This window comes from Cherax quadricarinatus, chromosome 5 (assembly GCF_038502225.1).
Source record: "Cherax quadricarinatus isolate ZL_2023a chromosome 5, ASM3850222v1, whole genome shotgun sequence".
Classification (NCBI taxonomy): domain Eukaryota; kingdom Metazoa; phylum Arthropoda; class Malacostraca; order Decapoda; family Parastacidae; genus Cherax; species Cherax quadricarinatus.
This window is the reverse complement of record NC_091296.1, coordinates 60,616,385-60,633,884: the sequence shown is the minus strand read 5'-3', so window position 1 is coordinate 60,633,884 and position 17,500 is coordinate 60,616,385. Positions and strand designations below refer to the sequence as shown.

General features: G+C 41.2%; 1 protein-coding gene across 2 annotated transcripts in view; it reads right to left on the bottom strand.

Annotated features, from left to right (window-relative positions):
• Positions 1-17,500, bottom strand: part of LOC128685069 (uncharacterized) — a 58,156-nt gene that overhangs the window by 27,802 nt on the left and 12,854 nt on the right. For both annotated transcript variants that reach the window (XM_053771538.2, XM_053771539.2), the window contains exon 2: positions 1,790-1,887. In XM_053771538.2, coding sequence (XP_053627513.2) covers positions 1,790-1,880 — 91 coding nt within the window. In that variant the 5' untranslated portion in view covers positions 1,881-1,887. The remainder of the gene's footprint in view (positions 1-1,789; positions 1,888-17,500) is intronic.

Here is a 17,500-nt window from a genome sequence, read left to right as displayed (position 1 = left end):
AAACACTCGGTGTTAACATAGGGAGCTAGCAATATTGCAATAATATTGTTTGGAATGAGCAGGTAAGGTATGAGAGTACCATCGCCATACTGAGGTGTGTCCTCACCTCCAGTGATGCTATTACACTGAGGTGTGATCCAGACTTACACTGATGCTACCTTGAGGAGGTGTGACCTAAACTGCTTTGTCTACAATAAAGTAACTTCGTAGGCAAGCATTTCGGAGAGGTGACCAGAGATACCTTCCACCGGTCTAGTTCAGGTGGACCAGGGATGCCTCCCACTGGACCAGTGGTACATTCCACTGGTCTGATTATGCTGAACATTAAGACTGGTTGCTTAAGAATGGAAGATTGAAATCTGAGACGAACTGACCACCTGGAAGATGACAGGACCTTGGAGGAGTGCCAAGAATGAGATCGATAGTAGTGGGTGATGGTGGTAGCGACGATGACAGCTATAAGTGGTGGTGGTAATGGCAATGGTTGTGGTGGGTTTTCTTAGTAGTAGTCATTGACCTTGTGTGGTAGTGGCTCAGGTGGTACTAGTAGTGGTAACGTTGGTCGGGAGGACTCGCCAATCATCGCAGTGGACGGGAGGACTCACTGACCATCGCGGTGGACGGGAGGGCTCACTGACCATCGCGGCGGACGGGAGGACTCGCTGACCATCGCGGTGGACGGGAGGACTCACTGACCATCGCGGTGGACGGGAGGACTCACTGACCATGTTGTTAGGTAAGACACATATGCAACAGTTAGGTATCTTTATTTCGAAACGTTTCGCCTACACAGTAGGCTTCTTCAGTCGAGTACAGAAAAGTTGATAGAAGCAGAAGATACTTGAAGACGATGTAATCAGTCCATCACCCTTAAAGGGTGATGGACTGATTACATCGTCTTCAAGTATCTTCTGCTTCTATCAACTTTTCTGTACTCGACTGAAGAAGCCTACTGTGTAGGCGAAACGTTTCGAAATAAAGATACCTAACTGTTGCATATGTGTCTTACCTAACAACCTGTCGGTATTTTATACCATTTTAATGTTCACTCACTGACCATCGCGGTGTACGGGAAGACTCACTGACCATCGCGGTGGACGGGAGGACTCAGACCATCGCGGTGGACGGGAGGACACGCCGACCATAACGGCGGACGGGAGGACTCACCGACAAAAACTTTAAAGATTAATCTTGCTAAGCGTCACAGGCGGGAAGACTTTTTTTTTTTTGCTGTTTTCTCAGCCGTGACGAGATTTTAACTTCTAAATTTAGAACGAAAATCCCCTCGTTTTTTTCTTTGCAAAAAACATATTTTATTCACGTAGTTGCCAGTTAGGTTTTTCTAAGTACTTTATCCATTTTTTTTTTTTTTGCTAAATCTCTTTTAATTTTGACTTTGTTAAATTACTGAAATAATGTATATTTTTTTTTATAAGGCAACTGCGCTGTATAATCCTCCGGGTTTAGCGCTTCCCCCTTGATTATAATAATAATAATAATAAGGCAACTGATAATTTACGCCGAATTGACTTATTTCGGTTTATAGGGCCATTGACAACTTGCGCCGTATTGGATGGACGACATTTTCCTATCCACGTTTAATCCTCTGAGTGTTTGATAACAAAGAAGATATAAAATATATGAGCCTATTCCCGAGAGGTGATGTGTGGACAAGGACAATTGGATTGACCAGCGAGTCAGACAGTCAGTCCGATAGACAGACACGACGTGTTGAGTTACTTCTTAAACATTGCAGGGAAAAGCTGAGGTAGGCCAAGGGAAGACATACCACGGTTGGAGGCTGGGGGCTGGGGAAGGCCTAGAACCTGAGAGAGTACCAGGCCTACCAGGAAGGCGCTATACACCCCTCCCGCAGTCATCGTCAATCTGAAAATATATATATATATATATATATATATATATATATATATATATATATATATATATATATATATATATATATATATATATATATATAAAGCGAGCATAACTATATACATTAAAATTGTTAAAAAAATATTAGTAAAAACATTTTCCTGTGCGTGTGTTTATGTAAATAGTCAGTAATAAGGGTTAACGAGTACATAAAGTTTTTATATGTAACACTAGAAGTCATGAATATAAAACTTTTATCTAAATACAAACTGTCTACACAGAAAAAAAATCGCTTTAATGCTATGCTAAAATAATAAAGGGTTAAATTTCGATAAAAAACAAAATTATATCTTACCGAGAAAAAAATATATACCAGGTGATACAGTACATGTGTTTCTTGACGCGGGTCTTAGTCATATGATGACCCGCAGCTGGACGTTTTGGTCATCTGACCGAGGCCTTCCACCAGCTTACCGCTTTAAAAAATATGGTTATAATTATAACCATTTTTCTTACTGGAGATCAAAATATTTTTGATGTTTAGTGTATGGTTAACATGTAGCCTTAGTGACTCGTGCAGTAGCTAGGCTTGAAACCTAAGTAAGTCATCTCCGCAGAAAATTGGAGAGTTGTTAAGAAGTGTTCTATATTTGTTAGGAAGTGTTAGATATTTAGACATTTGTTAGGAAGTGTTGGATATTTGTTTGGAGCTGTTAGATATTTGTTAGATGTTAGACAGTTGTTAGGAAGTGTTAGATATTTGTTTGGAGCTGTTAGATATTTGTTAGATGTTAGACAGTTGTTAGGAAGTGTTGGATATTTGTTTGGAGCTGTTAGATATTTGTTAGATGTTAGACAGTTGTTAGGAAGTGTTAGATATTTGTTTGGAGCTGTTAGATATTTGTTAGATGTTAGACAGTTGTTAGGAAGTGTTGGATATTTGTTTGGAGCTGTTAGATATTTGTTAGATGTTAGACAGTTGTTAGGAAGTGTTAGATATTTGTTAGATGTTAGACAGTTGTTAGGAAGTGTTAGATATTTGTTAGGAAGTGTTAGATATTTGTTAGGAAGTGTTAGATATTTGTTAGGAAGTGTTAGATATTTGTTAGGAAGTGTTAGATATTTGTTAGGAAGTGTTAGATATTTGTTAGGAAGTGTTAGATATTTGTTAGGAAGTGTTAGATATTTGTTAGGAGGTGTTATATATTTGTTAGGAAGTGCTACAGTACCTTAATCTCATAGGATGACCAGCAGACAGACATACTTGCTGCGGAAAGCTAGTTACTAGATATAAGTGTATAGTGACTACACAATGAGCTGACTAGTAAGTGACAAGTGAGCTAGTAAGTGCTGTCTATCAAGTGAGCTGACAAATGACTAAGCTAATAAGTAATTAGTGAATTAAGTGTTAAGGTGAGGGTTGTACTAGCATTCTGGCCTTCCCTCCAGGGTTGTGTGCTCACTTATATGCGAGTGTAGGGGTCGATTCATAGCTCCTGGCCCCGTGTGTGTGTGTGTTATGGACATCGCTACACCAGCAGGGTCGCTAACATACACATTTACAAATTCCTACCAACCTACTGTAGCTACAAGAATACATTACAGATGTGTAATATTATTTTATGTATTTTATTAATTCCCTTGGATCTGACACACTATTTTTTAATTTACTTCAGCCATATTCTGTTATCCGTGAAGAAATATTCTCCACTTTCCCTTTTGTGTTGTCAAATTATGGCTTCTCTTTTAGAGATTAAAATTGTTATTGACTGTTGGTTCGTTAGGTTTAAACTTAATCGAAACTAACCTAACTAAATTTACTTAAACTAATTAACCAATATCCGATATTCTGAAGTTTTCATCTTTTTTTTTTTTGCAACCTATCACACTAACAATAATTTTTTTTAGCTTCAGAACATCAGTGCGCAATTTCCACTGTTAACAAACCTATATTTCGAGGCCATTGTAAAGCATTGTTATCAACGGTGATGTAACTGTATCCCGGGGGGGGGGGGCTTGATTTTTTTTCGAAAATTCGACCCTCCCCCTCTTCCCCATGTGACGAGTTATGTCGGAACAATGAGGCTTTGACCCGGTGTGTCCTGGTCATTTCACTAGGCTAACAGAGCCAATAGATTAAAGCAATTCCTGGCTGCTACACCAACACATTCATAAGATTTTTTTTTTCATTCAGTTAACTCTAATATGCCGGATTTTTTTTTCTGTGCTATAAATGATTCTTGAGAGGGAGGGGGGGGGGACATTCTTTGGAAACAATCAGTTTAAGCACATTTTGCTTAATGAAAGGCAATTAAATTTGTGAAAATTAATACTCATATTAGCCGTGAATAAGAAAACCAATAAATTAATAACTAAACGTATTATTTTAGCCATAGTACATATATATATATATATATATATATATATATATATATATATATATATATATATATATATATATATATATATATATATATATATATATATATATATATATATATGCAAAACAACCACTCTGAAAGAATAGAGAAATTCCAAGCGCTTTCGTGACTACTCACATTATCAAGGAACTATGATAATGTGAGTAGTCACGAAAGCGCTTGGAATTTCTCTATTCTTTCAGAGTGGTTGTTTTGCATATTTTGAAATCACCTGTTTACTGTGATCTTATTGCATATATATATATATATATATATATATATATATATATATATATATATATATATATATATATATATATATATATATATATATATATCTTTGTTCATATAGGCCAAATGGTGATTACTTCTTAGGTTAGGTAAGATTTGTCAGGAAACAGGACAAGTGTTTCCTGACGCGGGTCATAGTCATATGATGACCCGCCGCTGGAGCTTTTGGTCATCTGACCGAGGCCTTCCGCTGGCTTACCCCTCCACCCCTTCAAAAATTAATAATTATTAAAATCATTTTTTATGTAGTAACTAGTAGGGTTGGAGAAGCCTGGTTTATGGTGTCCCCGTCTTTAGTAGTCACACTATCGTAAAGAATTGTCTTCAAGTTTGAAGTGGTTGTAGACACTCGCTACATCCTCGTGGGCAAAGAAAAAATCTAATTAATCTACCACTCCCAAGAAAAACTTTCTTAGCGGGTCCTCGGCACTTCTTTTGTACTTAATAATTGTGGCGTCCAGGAAACCTTCCTGGAATGTGTATGTGATGTTTATTATAACTTAATTTGAGTTTATATATATATATATATATATATATATATATATATATATATATATATATATATATATTTAAAATAGACAGTAGGAGAAAACATTACTTCTTTTATATGAAGGCATTTCTGAGGTTCATGTTTTTGTACCCAAGTTTCTCTCTCTCTCTCTCTCTCTCTCTCTCTCTCTCTCTCTCTCTCTCTCTCTCTCTCTCTCTCTCTCTCTCTCTCTGTAGTGTTGTCACGCTCTCATCATCAGCTGCTCCACCTTCACGTGTCAGACACCAGAGTGCAGACACACACTTACGGCTCCTCTAATAACAAAGAATACACCAACGAAATAATACAGTGCTACATTATTCACTTGTGTCACGACAGGTGTCACACCACAGTAACACAGCACCGTAACAATACCCCTTGTTGCTGCCGCCTTCACTGTATCACAACACAGCACAGTGTCACAACACAGGAACACAGCACAGTTTCACAACACAGGAACACAGCACAGTGTCACAACACAGGAACACAGCACAGTGTCACAACACAGGAACAGAACAGTGTCACAACAGTGTCACAGCATAGTGTCACATCACAGTATCACAACAGTGTCACAACACAGTAACAGGTGTCACAGCACCCTGAGTTGTTGATGAGTTCACTATGTCACAACACAGTGTTAGAGAACATTGTGTTGCTGCCGAGTTCACTGTATAACAACAGTAACACATCACAATAACACATTACAGTGTCATACAGCGCTGCTGCCGAGCTCACTGTTAAAAAGGTCACTGCATGTAATATACACACAAAACAACTTTAAGGGCACTGTAAAATTGCATTATGCAAATTCAGGGGTGAAGCTATGAATTTCACGCCGGCTACGGGTTTTAATAATATTTTTGTAGTTTATCCCTTGACAGTAGCAAAGAGTAGGAGAGAGACGGCTGGGGGAGTAATTATAGAGGTATATTAGTACCTCTGGAAGAGACGGCTGGGGGAGTAATTACAGAGGTGTATTAGTACCTCTGGAAGAAGAAACGACGGGGCTAAGCTGGAGAAAATATTAGTATCGGATGTAAATTATTGTAAATATTATTTACGAGAGTGAAAACCAACTGCGACAGATAAAGTTAAAGTTAAAGCAATGAAATGAAAGTAGCCTCGCGTATAAACACGAGGAAAGTGGGCGGTACTTTGTTTACTGGCTGAATATGAAGATTATCCCCCCATCCATGACACTGGTCTCAGTGGTGCTGTGACCAGCTCACTGGAACTCACGTCATATCACCCTGACACTGGTCTCAGTGGTACTGTGACCAGCTCACTGGAACTCACGTCACATCACCCTGACACTGGTCTCAGTGGTACTGTGACCAGCTCACTGGAGCTCAGGCCACATCACCCTGACACTGGTCTCAGTGGTACTGTGACCAGCTCACTGGAACTCACGTCACATCACCCTGACCTACCGCTGGCTTACCCTACACACAAAATAAGATTAATTAAATACACATCTTGAGGTACATGTTTCCCAACCTTATAACACAATGGATCACCACGCACTAGTCTTCCGTCTACTAGAAAGAAAAAGAAACGGGAAGATGGTAATCGTATACTACAAAGAAATTACATATCAGTATAGTATAACATCTCATGAATAAAATTAAAAAAATAAATAATCCGTATTTTAATAAGTCATGAGTTATTAATTTGTTAGAGAACCAAAGAATCTTTTTTTTTTGTCACGTCTCCACGAGGGAGCTCAGGGGTCGTGATCCCCGGAATTGGAGCTACTCTACGGTTACTTCGAGCGAGGCTTATTACCTCCCTTACCCCAGGGGCCTACACGGTCCCTAAGGGTTTAGCGTGTTCCATTCATTTTTTTCCAGCACACCGGCCGTATCCCACCGAGGCAGGGTGACCTAAAAAGAAAAACGAAAGTTTTTCTTTTTACATTCAGTAATGTATACAGGAGAAGGGGTTACTAGCCCCTTGCTCCCAGAATTTTAGTTGCCCCTTACGACACACATGGCTTACGGAGGAAGAATTCTTTTTCACTTCCCCATGATTGTAAACAATACGGAACGTTCCTTAATTTCAACACCAGATGCGCTGGGAGTCCTCTAAATCTTCCACAAGAAACATCTTTAGTAATTGCTGTGTAGCCCTTGTGAGTTTAGCGCTCTGCTCATGAATTTAGCGCTCTCGTGTGTTTAGCGCTCTCCTCGTGTGTTTAGCACTCTCCTCGTGTGTTTATCACTCTCCTCGTGTGTTTAGCGCTCTCCTCGTGTGTTTAGCGCTCTCCTCGTGTGTTTATCACTCTCCTCGTGTGTTTAGCGCTCTCCTCGTGTGTTTATCACTCTCCTCGTGTGTTTAGCGCTCTCCTCGTGTGTTTATCACTCTCCTCGTGTGTTTAGCGCTCTCCTCGTGTGTTTATCACTCTCCTCGTGTGTTTAGCGCTGTCCTCGTGTGTTTAGCACTCTCCTCGTGTGTTTATCACTCTCCTCGTGTGTTTAGCGCTCTCCTCGTGTGTTTATCACTCTCCTCGTTTGTTTAGCACTCTCCTCGTGTGTTTAGCGCTCTCCTCGTGTGTTTATCACTCTCCTCGTGTGTTTAGCGCTCTCCTCGTGTGTTTAGCGCTCTCCTCGTGTGTTTATCACTCTCCTCGTGTGTTTAGCGCTCTCCTCGTGTGTTTAGCACTCTCCTCGTGTGTTTAGCACTCTCCTCGTGTGTTTAGCGCTCTCCTCGTGTGTTTAGCACTCTCCTCGTGTGTTTAGCACTCTCCTCGTGTGTTTAGCGCTCTCCTCGTGTGTTTAGCACTCTCCTCGTGTGTTTAGCGCTCTCCTCGTGTGTTTAGCGCTCTCTCTCTCTTCGTGTGTTTAGCGCTCGTGTGTTTAACGCGCTTCTCGTGTGTTTAGCGCTCTCCTCGTGTGTTTAGCGCCCTCCTCGTGTATTTAGCGCTCTCCTCGTGTGTTTAGCGCTCTCCTCGTGTGTTTAGCACTCTCCTCGTGTGTTTAGCACTCTCCTCGTGTGTTTAGCACTCTCCTCGTGTGTTTATCACTCTCCTCGTGTGTTTAGCACTCTCCTCGTGTGTTTAGCACTCTCCTCGTGTATTTAGCACTCTCCTCGTGTGTTTAGCGCTCTCCTTGTGTGTTTAGCGCTCTCCTCGTGTATTTAGCACTCTCCTCGTGTGTTTAGCGCTCTCCTCGTGTGTTTAGCGCTCTCCTCGTGTGTTTAGCACTCTCCTCGTGTGTTTAGCACTCTCCTCGTGTGTTTAGCACTCTCCTCGTGTGTTTAGCACTCTCCTCGTGTGTTTAGCACTCTCCTCGTGTGTTTAGCACTCTCCTCGTGTGTTTAGCACTCTCCTCGTGTGTTTAGCACTCTCCTCGTGTGTTTATCACTCTCCTCGTGTGTTTAGCACTCTCCTCGTGTGTTTATCACTCTCCTCGTGTGTTTAGCACTCTCCTCGTGTGTTTAGCGCTCTCCTTGTGTGTTTAGCGCTCTCCTCGTGTATTTAGCACTCTCCTCGTGTGTTTAGCGCTCTCCTCGTGTGTTTAGCGCTCTCCTCGTGTGTTTAGCACTCTCCTCGTGTGTTTAGCACTCTCCTCGTGTGTTTAGCACTCTCCTCGTGTGTTTAGCACTCTCCTCGTGTGTTTAGCACTCTCCTCGTGTGTTTAGCACTCTCCTCGTGTGTTTAGCACTCTCCTCGTGTGTTTAGCGCTCTCCTCGTGTATTTAGCACTCTCCTCGTGTGTTTAGCGCTCTCCTCGTGTGTTTAGCGCTCTCCTCGTGTGTTTAGCACTCTCCTCGTGTGTTTAGCGCTCTCCTCGTGTGTTTAGCGCTCTCCTCGTGTGTTTAGCACTCTCCTCGTGTGTTTAGCACTCTCCTCGTGTGTTTAGCACTCTCCTCGTGTGTTTAGCACTCTCCTCGTGTGTTTAGCACTCTCCTCGTGTGTTTAGCACTCTCCTCGTGTGTTTAGCACTCTCCTCGTGTGTTTAGCACTCTCCTCGTGTGTTTAGCACTCTCCTCGTGTGTTTAGCACTCTCCTCGTGTGTTTAGCACTCTCCTCGTGTGTTTAGCGCTCTCCTCGTGTATTTAGCACTCTCCTCGTGTGTTTAGCGCTCTCCTCGTGTGTTTAGCGCTCTCCTCGTGTGTTTAGCACTCTCCTCGTGTGTTTAGCGCTCTCCTCGTGTGTTTAGCGCTCTCCTCGTGTGTTTAGCACTCTCCTCGTGTGTTTAGCACTCTCCTCGTGTGTTTAGCACTCTCCTCGTGTGTTTAGCACTCTCCTCGTGTGTTTAGCACTCTCCTCGTGTGTTTAGCACTCTCCTCGTGTGTTTAGCACTCTCCTCGTGTGTTTAGCACTCTCCTCGTGTGTTTAGCACTCTCCTCGTGTGTTTAGCACTCTCCTCGTGTGTTTAGCACTCTCCTCGTGTGTTTATCACTCTCCTCGTGTGTTTAGCACTCTCCTCGTGTGTTTAGCGCTCTCCTCGTGTGTTTAGCACTCTCCTCGTGTGTTTATCACTCTCCTCGTGTGTTTAGCACTCTCCTCGTGTGTTTAGCACTCTCCTCGTGTGTTTAGCGCTCTCCTCGTGTGTTTAGCACTCTCCTCGTGTGTTTAGCACTCTCCTCGTGTGTTTAGCGCTCCCTCTCATGAGTTTAATAATGATCTCTGAGCCTTGATAAAGCTTTCCTGTCAGGCAGACGTCGTGTGTATTAGCATAGTAATGAAAAAATTACATTCTAAAATCAGCTTTTAGGGTAAAACTCTCGTTTATTGTCTCCACAGGTCAGTCACCGTCAAGACTTTCTTCTGTCCACTCCAGGATGATTTCTGATGATTGTGTGTACTCACCTAGTTGTACTCAACTAGTTGTGGTTGCAGGGGTCGAGTTACAGCTCCTGATCCCGCCTCTTCACTGGTCGCTACTAGGTCATTCTTCCTGTTCCATGAGCTTTATCATATATTATGTGTGTGTGTGTGTGTGTGTGTGTGTGTGTGTGTGTGTGTGTGTGTGTGTGTGTGTGTGTGTGAGGTTTCCTTCTCTCCTGTCCAGGATGACTGGGATCATATCTTATGGTCGATATAAGCGTGTGTGTGAACACAATACCTTCTCATTTACACTCATTTTGAGTGTGTAGACACACACACACACACACACACACACACACACACACACACACACACACACACACACACACACATACACATACACCAGGCCTAGTGTCTCATCGACATGTGCCTAGGACAAAATGGTAACACACACACATACATACATATATATATATATATATATATATATATATATATATATATATATATATATATATATATATATATATATATATATATATATATATGTCGTGCCGAATAGGCAGAACTTGCGATCTTGGCTTAAATACCAACGCTCACCTTGCCATATAGGACAAGCGAAAATTTGTGTATGCAATAATTTCGCCAAAATCATCCTTAAACTAACAAAAAAAATATATTTCACTGTGTTTGTTTAGTATTAAATTATTGTAAACAAATCTAAAGTATATTTAGTTGGGTTAGGCTAAAATAAATTACTCTCGTTATGATAAGGTTAGGTAAGTTTTCTAAGATTCTTTTAGTGCAAAATTATAAATTTTTACATTAACATTAATGAAAAAAATATATCTTTAAACGTATAAGAATTTTTTTTAGAGAGGATTTAATTTTAAATGAGTTCTTGCTAATTGACCAGTTTTACATATTCGGCACGACATATATATATATATATATATATATATATATATATATATATATATATATATATATATATATATATATATATATATATATATATATATATATGTATGTATATATATATATATATATATATATATATATATATATATATATATATATATATATATATATATATATATATATATATATATATATATATATATATGTATAATATACATTACCTGTACGTCTACAGAAGGACTCGAACCTGCAAATTCTGCATCAGAGTTTACAGGTCTGAGTCCTGCTGTTGACGTAGATATAATATTTGTTAATAATTTCGCCTGTTTGGGAATTGTTAAGCATATACGTATATGAGTGTGGACACAAGGTCAGTGTGAGCAGCATGTAGTGGCTAGAGTCACTAGTGACGGCTTAGAGACTCGGTCTCCTCCACACGTTACATATACATTGAGTACCTCAATCATTGTGGGAATGATTATAAAGACACACATTCCCAATCCTAAACACTAACGGCTCTGTTTAGTGTTACAGGTCCCCCACTAACCTTGCATTTCCACGATCACTAACGAATCAATATTACCTCCGACCAGAGAGCTTCAACGCCGCGTTATTGCCTTTTTATTAGAAGCCTATAAATAGCATCAAAGAAAACATCCCCGTTACTTCCCCCCTTCAGCTCTCAGTAATATTTATTATGGAACGTTGTAGGTGGAAAAAAAGGAGCCACTTTCCCCTACCCTTGCACTGGAATATTCCCAGCAGCTTCTAAGTTTCTCCCCATTTACTGGCGTTATGACACAGTCTGTCCACGTCAAGGAGTGTTTCCAGAGAGAAGCTGAGGTGGTTGGTCCACGAAGAAAGTACATTTGTGTAAGAGGCTGCACTTGTGGGAGATGTGTTGACGTTAGGGTTGGGTGACCGAGGATCAGTCATCAGCTCTCAGTGACGAAGCTTGATTCTGGGTGACCGAGGATCGGTCATCGGCTCTCATTGACGAAGCTTGATTCTGGGTGACCGAGGATCAGTCATCAGCTCTCAGTGACGCAGCTTGATTCTGGGTGACCGAGGATCAGTCATCAGCTCTCAGTGACGCAGCTTGATTCTGGGTGACCGAGGATCAGTCATCAGCTCTCAATGACGAAGCTTGATTCTGGGTGACCGAGGATCAGTCATCAGCTCTTGGAGACGAGGCTTGCTTCGGTCTTGGTTCTGCACATTGTTGTTGCCCACGTCAGGGAGAATCACCTGACACATGTCTTCCGCGAAGTAATGAACCGTTCAGTGGTGTGGTCGGCACTGGTCGGCGGAGTTCGCGGTAAGACTGGTTGGTTTAATGGGTTTCAAAGTCTATTTACAACACAAGGGTCATTAAGGCTCATATAAGCTGTGAACCACCACTCAAGAATACTATATATACCATGTATATACACTGACATACTCTTCTCTGTGTATACTATATCCCTTTGACACGATCAAAAAGGCGGCAACCTAATATACTCTTTTAGTTGCATGCAAATGCTACATATATATATATATATATATATATATATATATATATATATATATATATATATATATATATATATATATATATATATATATATATATATATATATATATATACGTATATATATATATATATATATAAAACATTAACACTGCCGTGATTGTGAGAGTTACACACACAACCTGGAGGTTATTCCGGGAATTAACGCCCCCGCGGCCCGGTCCACGACCAGGCCTCCCGGTGGATCAGGGTCTGATCAACCAGGCTGTTACTGCTGGCCGCACGCAGTCCAACGTACGAACCACAGCTCGGCTGATCCGGCACTGACTTTAGATATCTCTCCAGCTCTCTCTTGAAGGCAGCCAGGGGTTTATTGGTAATTCCCCTTATGCTTGGTGGGAGGCTATTGAATAGTCTTGGGCCCCGGACACTTATGGTGTTTTCTCTTAGTGTACCAATGGCGCCCCTACTTTTAAATGGGGGTATTTTGCATCGCCTGCCTAGTCTTTTTTGTAGGGAGTGATTTCTGTGTGCAGATTCGGGACCATTCCTTCCAGGATTTTCTAAGTGTAGATTATGATGTATCACAAAAACACTCAACCTGAGCTGGGAGACTTCAATAGTGTCAGCTTGACCTGGGAGACTTCAGTAGTGTCAGCCTGAACCGGGAGATTTCACTATTACCAGCTCGAGCTGGGAGACTTCAGTAGGATAATCCAGCAAGAGTTCGTTAGGTACTATCACTTAGGAGATAGAGAAATAACTCGAGAGATGGTATAAACCAAGGGTACAGGAGTACTTAACCTTTTCATGATTAGACCACCAATGGATTGCCTGGTAAGTTCCTATACTTCATTCCCCAGACTGTGGAAATCATCACCAGTCTTATTAGATACCAATATGACTTCAAAAGATGTCAATGTTTTACTTGACGTATGGGTAGCTAGCAACAAAAGATGTCATTGTTTTACTTGACGTATGGGTAGCTAGCAACAAAACAGCCCATACTTTATTCTAATCTAACAATAACTTCTTTTTAATTGTTCAGATCGAGTCCCATACCCCCATTATTTAGTTCCCATATCCCAGGAGCTATGGATACCCTCGGTTAAGAACCCCTGGGATAGGGAGAGAAGTGGAGGGTAGAGAGAGAGAGAGAGAGATGGAGGGTTATAGAAAGAGAGAAACGGAAGGAGTATAAATGATGGAAAGAGGAAGGCATACTGTGCTTCAACAGCGACTGAGAGTCAATAATAGCCACTCTTGCTGTGTGTGTCATTGAGGAAGCTGTGTAACACGAGCAAGGTATAAAATAACCAGCTGGTGTACCTGTAGCATGACCTATGTATCCACCTGACACTAGCGGAGTCTGTAACATGAAGTGTGGACAGAATGAGCAATAAGAGCGTGTGTAACATGAGACCACGGTGAGAGGGCAACATTCCAGCCGGTGCCAGTCCAGGAAAAATGGGTGAAATGCGATATTTTCAAGCCAGGAAATATTAGAAGTTGATTACCGCCTGCGTAAGTAAATGAGTTTATACCGGGGGTATTTAACCAGTGGCAAAAAAAAAAAAAAATAAATATTTTGAAAATACTGAATATTTGAAATTTGTCTTAACTTGAGTAGTCTTGCCCGAAATGCCTCGGAATAATAGCAGCTTTCTTTGTACCAATCAAATTATGAAATGTAAACACATATTGTAACCTTTGCAAAGAAATATTATTTTTTTGGCAGTTACCACTGGACGGTAATTAGCTAGCGCCACTATATATATAGAGACATTTTAGGAAGTGTTAAGTGAATGTTTAGGGAGTTTTGAACGAAGTGAGAGAATAAATCTTGTAGGGGACCTAAACACTAACACTTTAGGGAGAGAATGTTGTAACTAACGTAGCAGTTAAGTTTGGAATGTCAGTGGTAAATGATAACAGGGGAACCCCTCTAATTTATTTTAAGAAAAAGGGGATAAATAAGTTTGCGAAATATGATATACTGCTCAATGACAGCAGTTCGCTAGACTATTAGCGAAGAAGAGACTGACGGGTAGAGTTGTTGATGTGGGTGTTTTCAGAGCAGCGACTGATATGTCAACTCGTAAGGTAAGATTTCGTTGTGGTTTTTTTAACCAATAAAATCGGTGCATCATCGGGGACTCCCTCTCTTATATCCACCGAGGTTCTTTACTCATCTTCCCCAGCATGTGACTCACAACAGTCGACTAACACCCAGTTACCCACTTACTGCTAGGTGAACAGAAGCAACAGGTGTAAAAGAATATACCCAACGTTTCACCCGTAGCGAGATCGATCCCCGGCTCTGAAGAACGATATCAACTGAACCACGAGCTCAGTTATTTAGTGGTAGCTACAGTGAGAGTAATAGTGGATGGAGTACAAGAAGAATGACGTCGGTGGGTAAACGAGATGTTGCATATGTACGTATAGTAGAGGTGATAGGAGTCTTGAGTTTCTATTAGGAGAGTGAGGCTGAGGTTAGGGTATGTGGAAGAGAAGAGGATCATTGTCCAGTAAAAGTAGAGCTTAGGTAGGGATGTGTGATGCCACCATACTTATTTTAATATACTCGTAGATGGGGTTGTAAAAGAAGTGAATGCTGGGGTGTTGGGAAGAAATGTGGAATTAAACATTAATGAATCTGGCGCGAATTAGGAGTTGCCACCGATGCTCTTTGCCGAAGATACAGTTATTTTAGGAGATTCTGAAGAGAAGTTACACTGATTGGTGGACGAGTTAGGGAGGGTCTTTAAAATAAGGAAATTAAAACTGAACACAGAAAGGAGCAAGGTGATGAGGGTAACAAAATGTTAGTATGGAGTGAAGAGGAAATTATTATTCTATTTAGATATTTGGAAGTGGACGTGTCGGCAGATGGGTCTGTGAAAGACGAAGTGAATCACAAAACAGACGAAGAAACATGGTAGGTGGAATGTTGAGCATGTTTGTCGGGTGAAGAAGTATATCAGTGGAGACATGGGCTTTAAAATATTGCAGTGAGGACGAGGCTGTAGGCAGTGATGTCAGGTTTGACTTCAGAAATTTGAAGACGAAAGTTATTGTTTAGAAGGCAAAGGACGGGTTGTTGAGGGGGTTTGGTTATTTGGAAAGGATGGAACGGAGGAGGAGGACTAAGAGGAAGTATAAAACTGGGGTGGAAGGAAAGGGAGGAGGGGGTGAAGGGAGGGTGTGAAGGAGGTTTTAAGGGGTAGGAGATTAAACACTCAGCAGACATGTCAGAACGTTAGACGTGGGTGAGTGGAGACGAGTGGTTTTAGGGATTTGACTTACTGTTGGAGTGTGAATAGGGTACCATTTATGAAGGGATTCAGGGAAACCGCTTGGACGAGCTTAAGTTCTGGAGGTGGGAAGTACAGTGCCTACACTCTGAAGGGAGGGTGGCGATGTTGCAGTACAGTGTGACGTCTGCGCACTTCAGGAAAGACTTCATTTGAACGAATAATGGTAAAAGTTTCCATTTTTGAGTTATCCTGACTAGGTGGTAGACAACTGATGGGGTTATATATATATATATATATATATATATATATATATATATATATATATATATATATATATATATATATATATATATATATATATATATGTCGTGCCGAATAGGCAGAACTTGCCATTTTGGCTTAAATAGCAACGCTCATCTTGCCATATTAGACAAGTGAAAATTTGTGTATGCAATAATTTCGCCAAAATAATTCTGAACCTAACGAAAAAAATATATTTGATTACGTTTGTTTAGTACTAAATTATTGTAAACGCATTTAAAATATATTTAGTTAGGTTAGGCTAAAATAAATTGCTCTTGTTATAATAAGGTTAGGTAAGTTTTCTAAGATTCTTTTGGTGCAAAATTAAAAATTTTTACATTAACATTAATGAAAAAAATATGTCTTTAAACGTATGAGAGAAAATTTCAGAAAGGACTTAATTTTAAATGAGTTCTTGCTAATTGACCAGTTTTACATATTCGGCACGACACACACACACACACACACACACACACACACACACACACACACACACACACACACACACACACACAAGCAGGGATAACAGGGAAGGCACTACAATGGATCAGGGAATACTTGTCAGGAAGACAGCAGCGAGTCATGGTACGTGGCGAGGTGTCAGAGTGGGCACCTGTGACCAGCGGGGTCCCGCAGGGGTCAGTCCTAGGACCAGTGCTGTTTCTGGTATTTGTGAACGACATGACGGAAGGAATAGACTCTGAGGTGTCCCTGTTTGCAGATGACGTGAAGTTGATGAGAAGAATACACTCGATCGAAGACCAGGCAGAACTACAAAGGGATCTGGACAGGCTGCAGAACTGGTCCAGCAATTGGCTCCTGGAGTTCAATCCCACCAAGTGCAAAGTCATGAAGATTGGGGAAGGGCAAAGAAGGCCGCAGACGGAGTACAGTCTAGGGGGTCAGAGACTACAAACCTCACTCAAGGAAAAAGATCTTGGGGTGAGTATAACACCAGGCACATCTCCTGAAGCGCACATCAACCAAATAACTGCTGCAGCATATGGGCGCCTAGCAAACCTCAGAACAGCATTCCGACATCTTAATAAGGAATCGTTCAGGACCCTGTACACCGTATACGTTAGGCCCATATTGGAGTATGCGGCACCAGTTTGGAACCCACACCTAGCCAAGCACGTAAAGAAACTAGAGAAAGTGCAAAGGTTTGCAACAAGACTAGTCCCAGAGCTAAGAGGTATGTCCTACGAGGAGAGGTTAAGGGAAATCAACCTGACGACACTGGAGGACAGGAGAGATAGGGGGGACATGATAACGACATACAAAATACTGAGAGGAATTGACAAGGTGGACAAAAACAGGATGTTCCAGAGATTGGACACAGTAACAAGGGGACACAGTTGGAAGCTAAAGACACAGATGAATCACAGGGATGTTAGGAAGTATTTCTTCAGCCACAGAGTAGTCAGTAAGTGGAATAGTTTGGGAAGCGATGTAGTGGAGGCAGGATCCATACATAGCTTTAAGCAGAGGTACGATAAAGCTCACGGCTCAGGGAGAGTGACCTAGTAGCGATCAGTGAAGAGGCGGGGCCAGGAGCTCGGACTCGACCCCCGCAACCTCAACTAGGTGAGTACAACTAGGTGAGTACACACATATATAT